Below are 16991 nucleotides of genomic sequence, written 5' to 3' on the forward strand. Positions count from 1 at the left end.
CCACGGAGTCAGGGAATTTAGGGCTCTGCCCCCCACAGAAGCTGTGCAACTGTGGGTAAGTTGCTTCATGTCTCTGGGCCTGTTTCCACATTTCCATATTTTCCCCATTTTAGGGGAAAATAATCATAGTTCCTACTTCCACGGGGTGTATGAACACTAAAAGAGAAAATGCGTGTGAGAAAAGGACAGTCAGGCACACAGTAGGAACTTACTCATTCTTTAATGATAACAGTTAACACTCCCTCAGGTGTCTGCGTGTTAAGTCACTTTAGTTGTGTCCAACTTTGTGATCCTATGGACTGAAACCCACCAGGCTCCTCTGTCCACGGGATTCTCCAGGCAAGAATACTGGAGTGAGTTGACATGCCCTCCTCCAGGGGATCTTCCCTGACCCATGTCTCCTGCGTTGGCAGGGGGTTCTTTTTCTTTTATTTTTGGCAGGGGGTTCTTTACCACTAGCGCCACCACAGTATTTTGTAGCTCTCAAAGCAGCTGCCTGCTCAAAAGGAGGACCCAGGAGGAAAGTCGGACCCAGGACTTCTGCTCCCACCTGAGCGGGGTCACAGGTTTGAGGCTAAAGCCGTTGGCCGGGTCTCTGTCCCGGAGAAAACCCCCCAAGCCCCGCCCATACGTGGGTCCCGGCAAGTCCAGGCAAGAGCCGGCTTGAACCGTGCGCCCCCTTGTGACCTGTCTCAGAAACAGCACCTCGGACCCGCTGAGACTCCCGGAAGCCGCATTCACCGCTCACCCTGGAATGGGCCACAAAATTGGATTCACGTGGCTTTAGAAACGCAAGGAAAAGATGGCCACACGTGCAAACATGGCTACCTTAACAGCAAGAGGAGATCACAGATGAGCACTTCTGGGGAGTGGGCTGTGTTCTATTTCCTGACCTCTGCGCCAGCCACATAGGTGCTTTGTAGGTTAAGTCCATGTCATAGTGTTCATTTCTGTCTTGTGCACGCTTCTGTATATACGCTATACTTCACCCTGGCCTGTGGCTTTGTTTGCTTGTTTGTTTGTCTTTTGGACTGCCATGCTGCCCGGCTTGTGGGATCTTAGTTTCCTGACCGGTGATCGAACCCGGTCCCAAAGCAGTGAAAGCACTTAACCACTGGACCACCAGGGAATAAGAATCTTATCCCGGCATAAAATTTTTTTGTTTGTTTTTTAATAATCCAACAGGTGTGAGGAGGAGTTAATAGAAGTCAGCTTTGCACAGTGCAAGTGTCTGGGGCTGACAGAGGAGTCCCAGAGGAGGCAGAGGCAGGGATCTGGGCTAAAGAGCTGCCACGTAGAGGCCCGAGGGGGTGACCTGAGGGGCCTTTAGCACAGCTGCGTGTTCAGAAGATGTCTGACCCGCAGGCGCCGGGCCTCTCCTTCAACTGGCCTCCCCCAGATTCCCACCAGGCAAGCGGTGCTGCTTCGAGCGGCTGGCGGGAGCCTCTTGACCCAGACTGTGCCGTTTTAGGCGACACACTTCCTACATCCCAGCTGTCACCCTGCCCTGGGCTCCCAGCTCTGGCCCCTCAAAGTTGCACCTCTATTCAGAGGCTGGGCCGTGTGTGTCCCCCACTTCTGGGAGCAAAGGGGAGCCCAGACCCTGGTTCTGCCAGGGGCTTTCATGCTCTCAGGCTGCCCTGCCAGGCTGGGGCTGGGGCTGAGCTCCGGGGCCTGGCCGAGCTGTGCTGGGGGCAGGGCTGGTAGTGGCATTGCTGGGGCCAGGGTTCCAAGCTGGGCCAGGCTCTGGTCCCAAGCAGAGTCAGTTGGCCCCAGGCCCCAGACTGTTTGGCGTTTTCCGCAGGCTCATGCCAGCACCCAGGCAGCCTGGCAGTGGTGGCAGGCCCCGGCTTTCCCTCTGGCAGTGGCCAAGCTGGCAGTCGGCCTGTACCCCCTACGGGGCCCCTCCTGGTCTCCCTGCCCGCCTCCTACTGGGCCAAGCTTCCCTGGCGCCCAGCAGGGTGGGCCTTGTGTCTGGGTCTGTGCAGGGGGCCCTCAGCTCTCCCGGGTCTGAGGCAGAGGCCTTGGGCCCAGACTGGCACGAGGTGGGCAGACAGCAATGTGACGACTGGGGTAAGAGGGTCTGCTGCCCTGGTGTGTGTGGGTGAGCAGACGGTGGAGGCCTGTGGGCTGCCTGCCTTCAAACCCCAGCCCCATGCTTGGCTGTACGGTCTGGGCCCAGTCCTTTCTCTCTGCCTCTGTTTCCCCATCTGTAAAATGGGATAAGAAGTAGCGCCCTCATTTTAGAGGAGAGTGAACAGACACAGGGAAGTGGGCTTTCTGCTCAAGCTTCCCAGCCAGAAGGAGCTGGTATGAGAACCTGGTCTGAATCTGAACCCAGCACCCAGGCTGCTGATCACAGGCCACTTAGCCACCCTGCATGAGCGGGCCAGGGAGGCGGTGCCTGCTGCCATGGGCCGAGCAGGTGGCCTGGCAGGAGAGTAGACTGCCACAGCTGCCCTGGGCTCTCGGGAGTGGTTGGGGCCAGGGACCAGCCCTGAGCCTTCCCAGCCTCCAGGACTCCAGGTCACAGACGCCTGTCCCTGGCAGGGCAGTAGGTGGGCCTGTGGGGTGCTGGGCTGGGGCGCCTGGCTGAGGGGATCGTGTTCACAGGGGGGTCTGTGGGGGGGAGGTGGGTGTCACGGGCATGGTCACACCACGTGTGCACTCATGTGCGCGTGCCCCAGGGGTGCCGGCCCTTGTGTGTGGGGAGAGTGAGCAGCAAGGGTGCAGGGTGTGTGGGGGAGGCAGAGATGGGGTGCTGGGAACACCACCAGTGAGGAGGACCTGGGAGAAGCCCACCCTCCACTATGGCTGAGCCCGGCCCCCTTGTCATGGGCTCAGAGGCCTCACCCCAAAAAGCACCCCCTCCACCTGGCCCACTCCTCACTGTAGCCCCTCTCCACTCCCCACCCTGCCAGGCTGCCTAGTGTAGCCGGCTGGACTCTGGACTCCTCAGCTCGAGATGCCAGGAGGGGCTGGCTGGGCAGGGGGCAGGCCAGCAGACAGAGAGTGGAGCCTTCGGGACTAAGGTCCAGGGACCCTGAGTCACCGCTGTCCCCCTCCAGCCCAGTGGGGGCCCACAGGAGGAGGGGGGACTGGGGTCTAGACCCCCCATGCCTGGCATGTCTCAGGCCTGCCAATCCCGGCCTCCAGGACTCAGCTCTCCACCAAACCCCTTCCCCGGGCCCCAGCTCCAGGCTCATCCACCGCAAGGCAACCTTCTTGCACCTCTGTGTCCCCTGCAGCTTAAGCAGCTCCCCCAACCCAGATTCTCTCCCTAAAGTCAGAGTCAGTGCGATGGAGCAGAGCAGGAGACGGAGGTGAAGCTGGGGGCGGGGTGGGGGGTGGCTCATGCAGCGGATGGGCCCCTGCCGAGCCTTCGAGAAACTAAATTGGGCTGAGTGCATGTCACCCACCCCCGTGTGTCACTGTCCCTCGTGAAAGGGAGGCTCAGGCCCACGCTTGCCAGTCCGGGCTCAGCTGGGGGCAGAGACACTCGGCGTCTCCTGGTGTGGTCGCTGCCTGGTGTCTCCAGGAAGAGATGGAGTGGACTCATCACACACACGTCCGCTTGTGGGAGAGTGATGAGGTCCTGATGTGCTACCCTGTTCCTGGGCCACTTGCCCCTGTAACACTGCCTCTTTGCTGTAACACACTAACTCATTCAGAGGGTCCCCTGCCAGCCACACCCACGTTTCTGGGCTTGGCTCCCCTCTCACCCCCAGCTGTGTTTGGGCTGGGCCTGGGGTGCCCACCTTCCCCTCGCCAAATGGCGGGGGAGCAGCTGAGCCTCCAGGCCTGTTGCCAGGGCCCCAGCCCCTGATAGGGGTGGAGGAGCCTCAGGGGGCTAGGTGGGGGCCTGTCCCGGCTGTCAGCACCCGTGATGGATGAGGGGTGGGGCAGGGAGGAGGCCGGGGCTGATCGCCTGCACCAGCGGGAGGTTTGAGTTGGCCCCCTGGGGTCTGCCAGCCCTGTGGAGCCCCTGGCCCCCACCCAGCAGGGGTGTTTAAAGGCCCACAGGGTGGTGCCCTCCCACTCTGCCGGCATCATGAGCGCTTGGGCCTTCCCTGCAGCCCTTCTCCTGCTCGGCCTGACCTCTGAAAGCCTGCAAGGCGGTGAGCACCGGCGGTGGGGCTGCCGGCCGGTCTGGGGGTGTCGGGGGAGCACTGGGCCCCAGAAACAGGGAGGGGAGGGTCTGTGAAGTCTGGGCTGGGGCAGGGTTTGGGAAGGCTGGGGGACAGACACCTGGGACCTGCCCCTTCTCTGTCCCCGGAGTCCCTACCCTGAGTTGGCACCCGGCTTGCTCCCCTAGGGGTCCCTCCATCGTCTCTGGGCCTGGGGAAAGGTAAGTGGACCCTCCAGGCTCTGGGCTCAAGGAAGAGGGTCTGGTCTTTCCCTCGCAGGGGTCTGGGGGCTCTCTGGGGGAAGTCCCTGCTCTGGGATCCAGATCTGGGGGCCCCAGAGAAGACAAGGCAGGTGGCCTTGTTCATGTCAGATCAAGTGTGAGAAACACAGACACCCTGCACCCTTGGAGGAGAATTAAGAGAGGGCAGAACCTCAACTTGTGTGAGGAAAAGAAGCCAGAGGAGGAAGGGCCTGGAGGGGGTGGGGGTGGGGGCAGGTTGCAACAGGAAAGGGAAAGGACCTTACCTGCCGCCAGCAGTGAGGTGAGGCAAAGGCCTGGAGGTGGGAAGGCGAGGCAGGAAACGGGGGTGAGCTAGGCGGGGTGTCCCTCCAGGGACCTGGGGCTCCCTCCTGAGAGCTGACACAGCTGAACTGCAGGAGAGCAAGACTGGGGGACAGGGGGGACAAAGAGAATGGGATTCCAGGGGGGTGCTCAAGTAAGGACAGAGGTGAGGGGTGCAGAATACCAGGGATCCGCCCCCAGTGGTGTGGCCCAGAGCCCTCCCTCCTCACCAGGGACCCTTCCGCTCCCTGCCACCAGTCTGCTCACCCTGCAGTGACCCCTGTGGAGCCTGAGGCCGGGGCGGTGGGGGGGGCACCCTCTTGCTTTGCAGGGAGCATGCAGACTCAGCTCCTTGCTGCCCCCTAAGTGCCCCCTCCTCCCAACCCCACAGCCTTAGGAGGCTCCAATGGCTATTGATCAGGTACAGCTGGTGGGGGGTGGGCGGGGGGCCCTCTGTGTCCTGGCAATGGGCACCCTCGCTCCTGGCCCCTCCTGCCCCACCCCCGCTCACCTCCCTGTTTCCCCCCATAGGCTACGGCCCCCCCAGTGGTCTAGGAGCAGGTAAGGCATGGGAAATGGGATTTGGGTCTGGGGGAGGCAGCCATCTCAGAAACACTCGGGGACCCCCGTGCTGCTGCTCCCCCCAGAAACCCACCTGCCGCCCTTCCTGCAGTGTCTTCCTTGTCCTTTCCTCCTTCTCACCACCTCCCGCACCCCCCCAGGAGTCCATCAGGAGTCTACCAAGGCCATTCTGGTGTCAGGTCACCCAGTACCCGCCTGAGGGTTCAAGTCTTTCCTTCCTTGCTTGTTCCCTGGTTGCCTGCAGAAGCCAGCTCCAGGACGTGCACCCCAGGCCCCTGGGGTGGCTCTGAGCAGAGGAAGGGAGGAAGGGGCCTGGGCTCACAGGAGCTCCCCCCACCCGCACCCCCACGCCTTCCCCCTTCCTTGGAAGGGACACTGGAGCTGAGTCATCAGGCTCGGAACGGCTGAGGGGTGGGGGGCGTCTAGGGGCTCTCACCGGGTCTCCCCCAGGCTTCTGAAAGGGTATTACACTGCAGAAGCCAGGTGGGCCCGGCCCGGCCCCAGCTCTTCCCCCTCTCCCTGTCTTTCTCTCCCACCCCTCACCTCGCTCTCTTCCCCCAGGTTTCGGGAATGGGCGTGGGCTGGGAGCCCAGCCAGGTGAGTGGAGGGTGGGGAGGGGGGCTGGGCTCCCAGGCCTCGGAAGGGAGGGCAGGATGGATGATTCCGGGGGTGGGGGCCAGATAGGGAGCTGTCAGGTTTGCTGTTTCTGGTGGGGTCCAAGGTGCTGCACCCCCACCCTAAACCTACCCGGTTCATGGTTTACTCTCCCACAGGCCCTCCAGCTCAGAATGGCTACGGAACAGGTAGAGGTGGGGCCAGGATTCTCGGGGCAGCCCGGACACGGGGTGTCCCGAGAGCCTCCCTTGACCCCTGTCTCCTTCTCAGGCATTGGAGGGGGCGCGAAGCCCCGGAAGCCGGGTGAGCCTCACCCTACCTGACCCTCCCGGCTCTGTGCCCGTTTCTCCTCTCCTCCCTGATCCCCCGGCCCTGTCTCCCCAGGTGTCTCTCCAGGGTTTAGGAACGGGAACGGGCTGGGAGTCGGGACCCTCCCGGGTGCTGCTGCCCAGCCAGGTGAGGTGGGGGAAGGACAGGTGTGGATAGCAGAGAGGGGTGCGAGGGGTACAGCAGGTCACCCTCGGGAGGGGCTTCTCCCCGGCTCCCCCAGGGCAGAGGCAAGGTCCATAAAGGATCCTGTGGTCTAGTTTGGGGAACAGAGAACATGGAGTCGCCCCCCCCTTCAGCTGGGACCCCAAATGCCCCCCTTTACCTCTCCCTCATGGAGTCCCAGGAAGAGGCTGGGTCCCTGGGTCCCCTCAACCACTGCCCCTCCCCCCAGGCTTTGGAAGGGGGCCGAAACTCCAGCAGCTAGGTGAGCCCCGCTTCCTGACCGTGTGATGGCCCTCAGATCGCCTCCCCATCCTCCCGCCCCGGCCCCGGCCCCTATCCCCTCCACCCTTCCTCTCTGTCTCCAGGATACGGAAATGCGCTGGGAGCTGGTGCCTTCCCGGGGCTGGGAGCCCAGCCAGGTAAGGGCGCCTGGGGCACCGCCCTGGGGTCCAGGGATGGGGGAGGGAGCCTGCGGAGCTGGAATGGGGAACCCGTCGGGGAGAGAGTAGTGTCGTGCGGGGCTACGGAGCGCAGCTGGGGGGGCGGGGGCGTGGAGCCTCCGCGGCCCGGGGAGCCCCGCCCCCGTCCCGGCGGTCCCCCCACATCCCGGAGTGAGCCCCGACCTGCCCAGCCATGACTAACGGCCTCACCTCCTGTCCGCAGGATTCGGGGGTCGAAATGGTATCGGTGTTGGGGCTTTTCCCGGAGCAGGTGAGCGTGGGTGGGGGTGGGGGGGGGCAGGGTTGCAGGGAGGGGCAGGCCAGGGGGGCCCAGAGTCTCGCCCCCGCTCTTAGGGGAGGGGCTGGCTGGGTCAGCGTCGGCCTCTTTGTCTCTCCCCGGGGCTGGGGTGAGGTCCAGGTTCCCCGGCCCCTCTCTGGGAATAAGTGTCTGAGAACTGTGCTGGGGGTGCCCCGCTCATGGGGTGAGGACACCCCCGGAGATGTGGGCCCACCCCCGGCAGCCCAGACCCCACCTCCCTCTCCCCACAGGCCCCAGGGTTCAGAGTCGTCTGGGATGGGGTTGGGGATGATGGAGATTGGGGGGAGCTGGTGGGTGGGCTTGGGCTCGGGGTTCACCGCATCTGGGTCTCTTTCTCAGGAATTGGAGGGGGCGTGAAGCCTCAGAAGCCAGGTGAGCCCCACCCTGTCCCTAGGTCCCTGCCCTCCCCCCCCAGTTGTCCCTCCCCCCCCCCTTACTCCCTCCTGCTCCGTCTCCCCAGGACCCATCGCTGGGAATGGGCTGGGGGCTGGGGCCTTCCCCGGAGCTGGAGCCCAGCCAGGTGAGGGCGCCAGGGCCAAACTGGGGTGCTGGGGAGGAGGGAGGGGAGGGGCTGGGGAGGGCAGAAAACTCATTTATGGGGGAGAGTAGGGGCTGGGAGGGGTCCACAGGTACGAGGCTTGGGAGGGGGCGTGACACCTCAGAAACCAGGTGAGACAGAGACTTGGCTCCTGCCCCTCCCTGCCCTTGTCCCCACCCCAAGTCCTCCCCTGTGTCCCCATCCATGGCTCAGAGAGCGTATTGGCGTGGCCTGGGGTCCCAGCCAGGGAGGGAGGCTAGGGCCCAGGCTGCTGGGGGAGGGAGGGGTCACCGCCATGCCCCACTCTGGACTCCTAACAGGGGCCTCTTTGGGGTTCAGTCCTTCCACCACCTTTCCCTAGTGCCTGCCTGAGCCCGGCCTTGACTGTGCACTGCAGACCCCATGCCTGTCAGCCTAGGGGCTGTAGGCCTGCTGGGCCGAGTGCCCAAGCCATGCACACTGAGGTCAGGACTTGGCGGAGAACCCACCAAGGGCGGAAAGCCAGAGGGCAGAGCCCAGGGCTGGAGGCCAGGCGGGGCGTGAACCTAGCTGGGGGACTCACCTCTGTGGTTTTAAGCTGGGAGTGAAAGAGCTGGTCTACCTGGAGCAGAACTTGGGGAGGAGGCTGCTGGCATTGCAGGGGGGTTGGGGGGCGCAGCAGTCAGAGTGGGATCAGTGTGGATAAGACCCCAGGAGTCTTCGGGGCCAGAAGGAGGAATGCTGGATCTGGGGTTCCTGTCTCAGCCGCCGCTGTCTCCCCAGCCCTTTTTGTGGCACAGGTCCCCACGGGGACCTCTCTTGTGAACTTACCGAGGCTGGATAGAAGAATTGGGGGGGAGGGCAGGGGTCTAGGGGAGGCCATGGCGGGAGGCTGGGGCTCACCCCCAAGTCAGCATTGTCTGGATTTCCTATGTCCCCCCTCACAGGTCTTGCAGCTCCAAATGGCTTTGGACCAGGTAGAGAGGGGGCCGGGGGAGTTGAGGGGGGAGGCCCGGAGGGGGCGCCCCAGGGTCCCTCACCCGTGGGTCTCTCCTCAGGCTTTGGAGGGGGCGGGAAACCCCAGAAGCCAGGTGAGTCCTGCTCTGCCTTGTCGGCTCTTGGTCGGTCTGTCTGTCTGTCCATCCTCTCTGTATCTGTGCTCCTTTCAAGCCCTGCTTCAGTCTCAGGCCTCTCGCTCCATCTCCCCAGGATTCGGGACCAGGGACGGCACCCAGCCAGGTGAGGCCTAGAGCTCCAGGGCTGCAGGGCTCACCCAGGGGGTGGTGGATGAAGGGGAGGGAGTTGACTCTGGCTTGAATGGAAGACGGGATCCGGGTGGACTCGCTGGACCGTCTCCTCATCCCCAGGCCTTGGAGCAGGAGGGCTGAAACTTCAGAAGCCAGGTGAGACCCGCCGTCCAGTCTGGGGTTCCATTGCAGATACTCATTCGGCAGCCAGGTTGGGGGGCGGCACATTCTGGGGAGGAGGGGCCAGAGGCAGACTGTGCCCCACTGAGAAATCTGGAGCTAGGGCATCCCAGAGAGAGGGCCAGAGAGGGAACAGGCTCTGGAAGTGGCCACGGGCCATGGTGGCAAGAGCCCGTGCTGAGAACAGAGCGTGTGGCTGGTGAGGGGATGTCAAGGAGTCCCCCTTCTGCTGGTTGGTGGGGGTGGGGGCAACACCAGTCGGGGGGACCCCAGGCAGGCGGGATGGCTTTCAGGCTCCACAGGGAGGCTGGACACCAGGACGAGGACCTGCCCAGCTGGGGTGGGGTGGGGGGTCCATATCTGGGGGGTCCTCTCCCATCCCCCCCAGACCTTTGAGGGGCAGGATTGATGAGGGATTCAGAGGGGCTCGGAGAGAGCCTCTGAGACCCTGGTTTTGGCCAGGCTCTGTAGGGGGCCACTGGGGCTTGCCTGGTGGCTCAGATGATAAAGAATTTGCCTGCAATGCAGGCGATCTGTGTTCAGTCTCTGGGTTGGGAAGATCCCCTGGAGGAGAAAATGGCAACCCACTCCAGTATTCTTGCCTGGAGAACCCCATGGACAGAGGAGCCTGGTGGGCTACAGTCCATGGGGTCTAAAGAGTCCAAGGTGACTGAGTGACTAACACTTTCCCCCCACCTTAGCCAGGGCCCCAATCTCCTTTCTCACCCCTCCTCCCCCACAGGCCCCCCGGCTCAGAATGGCTACGGAGCAGGTACTGATGGGTTGGGAGAAGCCGGTGTCGGGGTGCTGGAGCTCCGGGGTGGTCCCTCACCTGCTCTCCATTTTCCTCTAGGCTTTGGAGGGGGTGTGAACACTCAGAAGCCAGGTGAGCCTCAGCCCCGCCTGTGTCTCTGTCCCCGACCTGGAGTTTGAGGCCCCTTGCCCCCTCACCTCCACCTCCATCTGTTCCCCCAGGATTTGGGAACGGGAATGGCCTGGGAGCTCAGCCAGGTGAGAGTGGTGGGATCTGGAGGCTTCCACATGCTGGTGTCCTTTCCAGGTCTCATGAGGGCAGGGGAATGATTGAGGGGTGCTGGGAGGAAACCCCCAGGATTCCAGCCTTCTGGCTTGACTTCCACCTCAGCCGGACCCCAAATCTGCCCAGCTCAGCCTTCCTCTCCCCACAGGCCCAGCAATACCGCAGGGATATGGAGCAGGTAGGAGCAGAGGCGGCCCTCAGGTGCCCGGGATGGGGACTCTGGGCCCTTCACCTGCTCCCATGTCTTAAGGCTTCGTGGGGAGCATGAAACCCCAGAAGCCAGGGGAGTCCTACCCTGGCCTTGTCTCTATCCATGGACCCCCGGAATCCGAGCACCCCCACCCCCTGCCTCCTTGCTTGGGGATCTGGGTGTGGGCCTCCCCAGGGCAGGGGACCAGGGGGCAGGGGCTGGGCTCTGGGTAGAGGGCAAACGAGGCTGGCCTCCAAAGCTGGGGGAGGGGGAGACCTTCTGCCTCGTCTCCCTCCTGCTTTGAAGGGGTTCACCTTCAAACACTGCCTGCCGCCCCACTTTCCTCCCCAGGATATGGTAACGGGAACGGACTGGGAGCCAGGCCAGGTGAGGGCAGCTGGGCCCAGGGCCTCAGGGGGTGAGGAGGGAGCAGGGATATGAGAGGTGGGGGCCACAGGGAAACTGAATGTTGGGGCCTGGGGGTCCAGCGAGGCCTAGAGGAGTCCATGTCAGCCCCCCCTGCCTCCCCAGGCCTAGAGGGGGTGGGAAACCCCAGGCATCAGAGGAGAGGAGGACATTCTGGCCCTCCTGGGTCCCTCAGATCCGTGACTCCACGGCCTGCTTCACAAGCGGAGGGTGTCCTGGGGGCACCAGGGACCCTGGGAGAGGAGGGGGCAATACCGAGGGGCTCCCGTGCTGGCCTCACCCCTCAGCCTCACAACTAGTCTCATCACCGCCCCCCCGCCCCGTCCCGACTCTGCACAGGCCCTGCGGCTGACAACGGCTATGGAGCAGGTAGGGGGGCCCTGCCCAGGGAGGCCGCGGCGGCCCGGGGGCCCGCACTCACTCTGTGTTTCTCACCAGGCCTGGCGGCCGGCATGAAGCCGCAGAAGCCAGGTGAGCCTGCCTTAGCCTCCTCTCCCTGTCTCCCCAAACCCTGAACTTCCCTGCCTCCTTTCACACACCCACCTCAATCTCCCCCCCCGCCCCCCAGGATTTGGGAACGGCAACGGACTGGGCGTCCAGCCGGGTGAGACTGGTGGGCTCTGGGGTGGAGGTCTTGTGCCTGGGTATCCTCTCCTGCCTCCCTCCAGGCCTCTGAGGGTCGGGATGGGTGATGAGGTCCCCACCGGCCCCCCAGCTCAGAACTGAGGGGTTGGGAGAAGCTGGAGGCTGGGCGAAAAGGAGAGAGGAGGGGGCAAGGGCCTAGACCCTGCTCTGAGGCGCCCCTCCTGGGCTCCTTGGAGAGGGTGGCCTTGTAGCAGAGCAGGCGTCAAGTTTTCTGGTCCCTACGCTGGGAGGAAGGGGGACCCAGTTTCCAGCCTCTTGTGCCCCTCAGCCTCTCCCCCCGTCCTCACAGGACCTGCAGCTCCCGTCGGCTATGGCCCAGGTACAGGAGTGGGTGCTGGGGGCAGATGGCGGGATAGAGGCTCAGAGCGGGTCATGGTCCCTCACCTGCTCCCACCTCCTTCTTCTCCAGGAGTTGCTGAGGCCATGAAGCCTCAGAAGCCAGGTAAACCCTCCTTTTCTCTTTACCTGCCCTGTGATCATGTGATTCCTAAGAGGAAACAGGGCTCCCCAGGGGGTGCAGTGGTAAAGAACCCACCTGCCAATGCAGGAGATGCAGGGGACATGGGTTTGAGCCTGGGTAGAGAAGATCTGCTGGAGAAGGAAATGGCATCCCACTCCGGTATTCTTGCCTGGGAAATCCCTTGGACAGAGGAGCCTGGCGGCTACAGTCCATGGGGTCACAAAGAGTTGTCTATGACTGAGCAAATAACAACACTGGGCTGATGACCCCGTGGAGGCGCTGGGAGTGGCATGCTCAGGGGACGGGAGAAGTTAAGTGCCTGCCTGTGTCTAGTCCCTGCTTTTCTATTATCTAATATTTTCTATTATCTAATAAGTAAGATGTCTCCCTGAGTTCTGTGAGCTGCTCTAACAAATTAATCAAACCCCTCCCCAAGGAGGGGGTTGTGGGAATCTCTGATCTTCAGCCAGCTGGTCAGAAGCACAGGTGACAACTTGGACGGGAACCTGGTGGCCAAAATGTGGGGCGGGGGAGGGTGGGGAGCAGTCTTCTGGGACTGAGCCCGTGACTGTCATCTCCAGGTCGACCCTGGCAGGCTCGAGTCACACTGCAGGGCCCCTGGTGCAGTCTGAGAACCGCCCGGTGGCCCTGGGCTTGCTGTCAGGATCGGACCCCGCCTTCTCTCTATGCCCAGAAACCGGCTCCTCCTGCCCTTGCTCTTCCTGTAACCCCTGCCTCTGTCTCTCCAGTTTACAGGAATGGGCTGGGAGCTGGAGCCTTCCCAGGCCAAGGGGCCCAGCCAGGTGCGGGGCAGGGGCAGGCCTGGAGTTCTGGGGGGTGGGGAGGTGACCCCAGTGGGCGAAGAGCTGGGTCCTGGGGAAAAGGAGGGGTAGAGTGGGGTCCACGTCACTCAGCCTCTGCTGGTCTCCCTACAGGCCTGGGAGGGAGCGTGAGCCCTCTGAAGCCAGGTGAGTTCATCCCCCTCTCTTCTGCCCCCTCTGAAGTCTCCAGGGCCCTGCCCTCATGCCCCCGCTTCCTCCCAGGATACTTGCCGCTGGGGAACGGGCCGCAGCTCCTCCCAGGTGAGTCTGGTGGGGACCTGGGGTCGAGGAGAGCGCTCCTTCCTCAGGGAGGGCTGGTTGGGCCTGAGGTACCCTCTGTCTCCCCCACAGGTCTCGGAGTGGGTCTGAAACCTCAGAAGCCAGGTGAGCCCTCTCCTCCCTGTCCTGCACCTCCTCCTGCCTCTCCTTTCAGACCCCCCCACCCAATGCCCCTCACATCCGTTTTTTCTCTCCAGGATATGGCAACGGCAATGGGCTGGGGGCCCAGCCAGGTGAGGCAGGGGGGAAACAGAGGGAAGTGGGGGGATATTGCTGGATGATGGGGCGGGGTGGGCGACAACAGGAACCACAGCAGGCGGCTGAGTCCCCTTGTCCCCAGAGCAGACTGACCCATGGGAACTGGGCTTTTTATGACACGGCCACTGTCCCCACCGGCAGCACCTTTCTGCCCTAGAAGCCACCGCAGGCCGTGGCTTGACCAGGCGGAGGCCAGGAGGGCAGCCTGGAGGCGCCGCCGGCCTGGGTCACTGCCCTCTCCCTTCCTCCCCATCTAGGTCCCTGCAGTGGTGGGGTTCTTGCCAAGCCTCCCACTCCAGGGATCCCTTCTGATAAAGGGGGTGGCTGGGGCCTGAGATCCCAGCCCCCTCTCCCAGGGCAGGATGGCAAGTTCCCAGGTCAGTGCCGATTAGGGGGCCTGAGCGGCCATGGTGGGTACTTAGTCCCAGGAGAGGCTGGGGTTGGCTGGACCACTCAGAAGCCCCCAGGCCCGATCTCCAGGAAGTCAGTGAAGAAGAGCCTGAGCTCTGGCCCTGAGACCCCGTGTGACTGCCAGCATGACGGCTCCCCCAGGCCCCAGCCCTTCCCCCGTGGCTTCCTGAGGCCTTCCCCACCCACCTCGCCACTGGCTCACTCCTGTCCCCTGGCCTTCCTTCTAGTGCCTACTCCGGCCCTCCAGTGGGGACCGAAACCTCAGGAAGCAGGTTTGTGTCTGTCTGCTCCCTCTCCATGTCAGATTATGCCATTCCATCTCCCTTGTTCCCTGGCCCGTCTCAGGTGTTCAGGCGCCTTAAGGCCAGGAAGTCCCTCCCTGAGTCTACCCTCAGCCTCTCATGCTGCTTTCTTACTTCTTGTCTTCGGATTTCCCTTCCCTGGGGATGAGGAGAGCCCCTTCTGCCTCAGAGTCCCCAAGGTCCACATGCGGGCCCCAGGCAGTGAGGGCAAGCCGGGGTCCTCCCCACTCACCTGCATTCCCCTCACAGGGTACCAGCTTCAAAATGGCTACGGACCAGGAGCAGGACTGGGTGAGGAGGCCCTTCCGAGCTTCCCCTTCGCTCCCTCCCTTTCCCCTCCCCTGCCTCCACCTGCCCGGGAAGCCAAGGTTATCTCTGACCCAGCCTCCTCTCCCCCAGGCTTTGGTGGGGGCCTCAGGCCCCAGAAAGTCGGTGAGCCCCCTGGGCCTCCATGTTGGGCATGAGTTTCACCCCCCTCACGGCGAGCACGGCTTGTCTGTCTGTGTGTCTGTCTCTGTCTGTACTCACCGTGCTCTCGCGTACTAAGCGCTGGGCCACACAGACCCAGCGAGCCTGTGCGGTGGGTCCTGTCTCAGGTTAGAATAGAGTGAGGACTGAGCAGGTGGGGAGGAGGTGCCCGGGGTTGGGGGAGGCATGGCTTCCTGAAGCTGGCCTGTCCCCCTCAGCTGCCTGCAGGGGCAGGATTGTGGGAGGCCCTCTCTAGATTGCCTCTGAGTCAGTCTGTCTGTCTGTGCCCCCCGTCTCTCCGTGAGCAGTTCACCCTGCCCCACCCCCCCGCCCCCTGCCCCTCCCCAACCAGCCCCCCTCCCACCGCTTTCCTGCAGGCTTGGGCTATGGCAACAGCAACGGTGGTCTGGGAGCTGGGGTCTTCCCTGAGGCCCACCCACAGCCAGGTGCCTGGGGGAGCTGGGGAGGGGGGCTTTAGGCTCGGGGGTGCTCGTGTCTCTGACCTTGTCTTTCGTCCTCCAGGGTTCCCGGGGGCCGATGGCTTTCTGAACGGTGAGTTGGACCCAGGTGACCGAGTGCAAGGGGGCGGGGAAAGGGCTGTTTCTCTCATGATATGGGGAGGCCGCCCTCGTGCTCCCCAAAGTGGCCACTCCAGGCCCTTGAGGAAATGGTAAGACACGCTGAGAGGGCAGAGGGGACCCTAGCAAGGGCGGTGGGGACTAGGCCAGGCAGGCGGGGGGCTTTGAGAACCGGGGAGAAGCGGCGCATCCTGGACACCCAGCTCCAGTGGGCAGCGGTCCCAAGCTGGCTTTCCTCCTCCAGGTCAGGCTGGGGGCCTGAGGGGCTTTCCCTGGCCCTCCCTCGGGCCCTGGGGGGCTGCCTTGAAGCCTAGATACGGGGCTGGAGGCACATACCCAGAGGTCGGGAGTCAACCAGGTAATGGGGTGTGTGGAAGAGTGTTGCTGGGGGGTGTCTGAACTGGGCTCTGGGCCCACCTCACTGCCCTGCAGAGAGGGAGGGGGGCACTCATGGCAGCAGGCGTAGAGGTGGGCAGGAGGAACTCCATATCCTCACCTCCATCCCTCCCCCAGGGCCCTATGGGCAGCTGAGGCCAGAGCTGGGCCCTGGGCCCTTGGGTGAGTAGCGGTCTCCCAGGGCCTTGGGTAAAGCTGGGGGTGAGCAGAAGGACTTCGAAGTCCTCTGCTGACCCGGGTGCCCTGGCTTGTCTGTGTGCCTTAGGAGGCCCTGAGGTGAAGAGAGGCAGCAATGGCCCGCTGGGAAATGGCTTTGGAGGTGAGAGGGAACTCAGTGCCCCGCCCCCAGCCGCCCCATGCCACCATCGTCACCCCTCCGGGCTGCACTGGGGGCAACCCCGACCCGTGGGAGGGACAGATAGTGGCTCTCAGGCCACCTGTGGGTGCCTGGTGGGTGGCTGGTCCCAGGTAGAGGGCCCATGTCCCCCAGGAGGTGAACAGGGGCCAGAACTCAGCTGGGCCCTGCTCTGCCTCTGCCCAGGCCGCTGACTGCTTGGGAAATGCTGAGCACCCGAGCACTCCCACTGCCCGTCCTGAGCGCCTCTGCACGCGAGCCTGGTCTTCAGGCAAGGCCGGCCAGACCCTCCGGCTTGGCCTCTGGCCTGGGGTCTCCTGCAGGCTGGAAGTCTCAATAAAGGCAGTGTGCTTCCCTGTTTGCTTCTGTGTGCTGTGTGGGGGGGATCACCAGCTGGGCTGGGGGACCGCCTGGGCCTACAGCCTCCACCCAGCACCTTATTCATTCCTTCAACGAACATCAACACAGCTGTGTGCCAGGGGCTGTGCTCCAGATGGGAGCCGCATGAGCACAGAACAAATTCAGGCCTGCTCTCAGGGACGACTCGTGGTCACAATGTAGAGATGGAGCCTTGTCCAGGTTAGGGGACTTGTGCACTACACACTGCGTGCATGCTCAGTTGAGTCAGTCCTGTCCCACTCTTTGTGACCCCATGGACTGTAACCAGCCAGGCTCCTTTGTCCATGGGATTCTCCAGGCAAGAATACTGGAGTGGGTTGCCATTTCCTCCTCCAGGGGATCTTCCCAACCCAGGGATCAAACCCGCATCTCCTGCATTGCAGACGGATTCTTTACCCACTGAGCCACCTGGGAAGCCCACATTATACATTACTTGTGTTTTAATTGATAATTAACTTATTAAAATGATCCACTAAAAATTTCATTTTTCTTAAGCCTTTATACTTGCTTCCAGATATCATTGTATTGATTCATCTTATAATTTGGATGTAAAACTCACTTTCACATTCTTAAATTAATACTCAATTAGATTATAAATTTGTCAGATCAGCATCTCCCTAAATATTTAGCATGCCTTACAAGCCTGATACTCAATTCCCTTAGACACTTCAAATAATTATGCACATAATCTACTTGATCTCTTAACAGGGTTGGGGTGTGTGTGTGTACAAATCCAACCAGCAACTTTCTTCCTAAGCACTTAAGGGGTTCTTGGAAATCAGTCAGACGTTTACTATCTCAGATTACTGAACACTTTCAAACGTTTTAAAAAGCTAGTTACTAATCCAGTATCAGTAATCAGTGCTACTGGATTGCTTCCTG

At 62.5% G+C, this 16991-nt stretch overlaps 1 protein-coding gene across 50 annotated transcripts; it reads left to right on the top strand.

Annotated features, from left to right (window-relative positions):
- The first annotated feature begins 3995 nt into the window (after positions 1 to 3995).
- Positions 3996 to 16070, top strand: LOC122702331 (glycine-rich cell wall structural protein 1-like). Of its 50 annotated transcripts, XM_043916062.1 has the most exons (40): positions 4016 to 4118; positions 4316 to 4348; positions 5222 to 5251; positions 5834 to 5869; positions 6046 to 6075; positions 6158 to 6190; positions 6272 to 6343; positions 6609 to 6641; positions 6745 to 6798; positions 7043 to 7090; positions 7478 to 7510; positions 7599 to 7658; positions 8570 to 8632; positions 8714 to 8746; positions 8865 to 8894; positions 9023 to 9058; positions 9825 to 9854; positions 9936 to 9968; positions 10058 to 10093; positions 10270 to 10299; positions 10663 to 10698; positions 11077 to 11106; positions 11176 to 11208; positions 11306 to 11341; positions 11672 to 11701; positions 11792 to 11824; positions 12592 to 12645; positions 12778 to 12810; positions 12886 to 12924; positions 13015 to 13047; positions 13140 to 13175; positions 13839 to 13883; positions 14163 to 14204; positions 14313 to 14345; positions 14759 to 14827; positions 14904 to 14933; positions 15204 to 15317; positions 15473 to 15517; positions 15621 to 15674; positions 15897 to 16070. In XM_043916062.1, the coding sequence occupies exons 1-40, from the start codon at positions 4052 to 4054 to the stop codon at positions 15902 to 15904; spliced, it is 1653 nt and encodes a 550-aa protein (XP_043771997.1). In that variant the 5' UTR covers positions 4016 to 4051; the 3' UTR covers positions 15905 to 16070. The 50 variants fall into 50 exon arrangements, with proteins under 50 accessions (XP_043771996.1, XP_043772001.1, XP_043772017.1 ...); XM_043916075.1 differs by lacking the exon at positions 10058 to 10093 and having other exon boundaries at positions 4006 to 4118; XM_043916053.1 differs by having other exon boundaries at positions 4007 to 4118; positions 11077 to 11208.
- Positions 16071 to 16991: the final 921 nt, after the last annotated feature.

The sequence above is a fragment of the Cervus elaphus genome, chromosome 10 (genome assembly GCF_910594005.1).
Source record: "Cervus elaphus chromosome 10, mCerEla1.1, whole genome shotgun sequence".
Taxonomy (NCBI): domain Eukaryota; kingdom Metazoa; phylum Chordata; class Mammalia; order Artiodactyla; family Cervidae; genus Cervus; species Cervus elaphus.